The sequence below is a fragment of the Oncorhynchus clarkii genome, chromosome 5 (assembly GCF_045791955.1).
Source record: "Oncorhynchus clarkii lewisi isolate Uvic-CL-2024 chromosome 5, UVic_Ocla_1.0, whole genome shotgun sequence".
NCBI lineage: Eukaryota > Metazoa > Chordata > Actinopteri > Salmoniformes > Salmonidae > Oncorhynchus > Oncorhynchus clarkii.
Genome location: NC_092151.1, coordinates 71,658,053 through 71,659,694, shown reverse-complemented (window position 1 = coordinate 71,659,694; position 1,642 = coordinate 71,658,053). Strand labels below are relative to the sequence as shown.

General features: G+C 42.2%; 1 protein-coding gene across 16 annotated transcripts in view; it reads right to left on the bottom strand.

Annotated features, from left to right (window-relative positions):
• LOC139409338 (phospholipid phosphatase 3-like) overlaps positions 1–788 on the bottom strand; it is a 43,765-nt gene extending 42,977 nt beyond the window's left edge. For 7 of the 16 annotated variants that reach the window (XM_071154320.1, XM_071154321.1, XM_071154322.1 and 4 more), the window contains exon 1: positions 39–769. In XM_071154320.1, the coding sequence (XP_071010421.1) occupies positions 39–144 (106 nt within the window). In that variant the 5' untranslated portion in view covers positions 145–769. Of the gene's footprint in view, positions 1–38 lie in introns of all 16 variants that reach the window. The other 9 variants (XM_071154329.1, XM_071154331.1, XM_071154332.1 and 6 more) reach the window with 3 other exon arrangements.
• Positions 789–1,642: the final 854 nt, after the last annotated feature.

Below are 1,642 nucleotides of genomic sequence, written 5' to 3'. Positions count from 1 at the left end.
TGTTTACAGTATTTGCCGAAGATGTTTTTGAAACTCACCTAGTAGCAGGCAGAAGAGGTCCAGTCCTGTCAACAGCTTCCTCTTGGTGATATCGGTGCCGTTGTTGTTCAATGAGGTCCCTCCGTTTCTGGTCTGTTGTGCCATGGTTTACTTGTACAAAATAGCAAACTGTTGCATGGAAGAACTCCGTCTCCAGTTAAAATTCCACCAGCTCTCCAAACAATCTAAATCACGTTATTTAGTCCGACAAGGATTCCAGCCGAGAAGAAGCAGATGTCACTCAGAAGCCAACTATGGGAAATGAACTTCCCAACTAAGTAGAGGACCTGCAAACTTTGTATCAGCGCTGCAACGATGCGATGCCTCGTCTGTCCAAATATTTTACTTTAAAAAAGCATACTTTTCACCATAAATCGCCTCTTCAGATACTGGATTAAAACCTTTCGTCTGTCCTGTTCACGATTTGGGATGGTAAACTTCTGTAAAGGCGCTATGATGAATGAATCCTGCTTCTGTCTCCTCTCTCTCTGTCAGCTTCAAAGCCTGGCAGAGAATAGCGCTCTGAGCGCAGAGAGAGAGATATGGTAGTTTTATCAACCCTTCCTCTTCTCCTCCTCCTCCTCCTCCTCACCCTCCTTCTCAGCAGTTTGGCTCAGCCTTCTTCTCTTCTCTCTGCTACGGCTCAGTAATTAGCTCCATACCTCATGCTAGTAAACGTTCTCTGGACCTGGATAAGAGCAGTCTGACACTGCTCCCAGCGGCGGGTACTGGGGAGGCCAACACAGAACACAGAGCGCACAGGGCGCACCATGAAGCGGCGTCGGTGGGCAGCGAGCCCCTTGTCACTACTACCAACCTGGTCTCAGAGCATTTCGTATTATTCTGTACGTAAATCCGTGAAACTGAATTCATCATGATGTTACGTTTCGTATGGTATGTATTAATATGTGGATTTCAATGATCAATTTCGTATGATATGTTACCAATATCAATTCGTATGATATGTTACAAATTGCAATTCGTACAATATGTTACGAATTTTACATACATATGATATGTTACAAATTCCCATTTGTTTTGGATAAAGTTAGCCATGTGGCTAACGTTAGCTAGGCTAGGATTCAGGGTTAAGGATTAAGGTTAGGGTTAAGGTTGGAAGTTAGGCTAAAGGGTTAGGGGAAGGGTTAGCTAACATGCTAAGTAGATGAAAAGTAGCAAAACATGTGTAAGTAGTTGCAAAGTTGCTAATTAGCTCAAATGCTAAAGTTGTCCATGATGAGATTTGACACGCAGCGTTATAGTATGTAACCATACCAAACATATCATACTAATTTCAGATCCCGGATTTAATTTACTATGTTACGTGTATGAGTGTATGAGACCAGGCTGCAACTATAGTAGGCCTTCATTACTGCATTACTGATGGAGGAAAAAATCAGCCAAATATCTGAGTCATGCATGTACAGTTGGCATGAAACAGAAGAAATCGCAAAGAAATGTAATGAAATTAAGAGGTATCTGAATGTGTCCAAAGAAAGCTTGTTTAAATGCCACTTTGCCAAACGTTTTGGTACAGTATGCCTTAATGAACACGACCTTGTACTCACACGTAACTGGTCACTGAAAGTATGGGCATTCAATT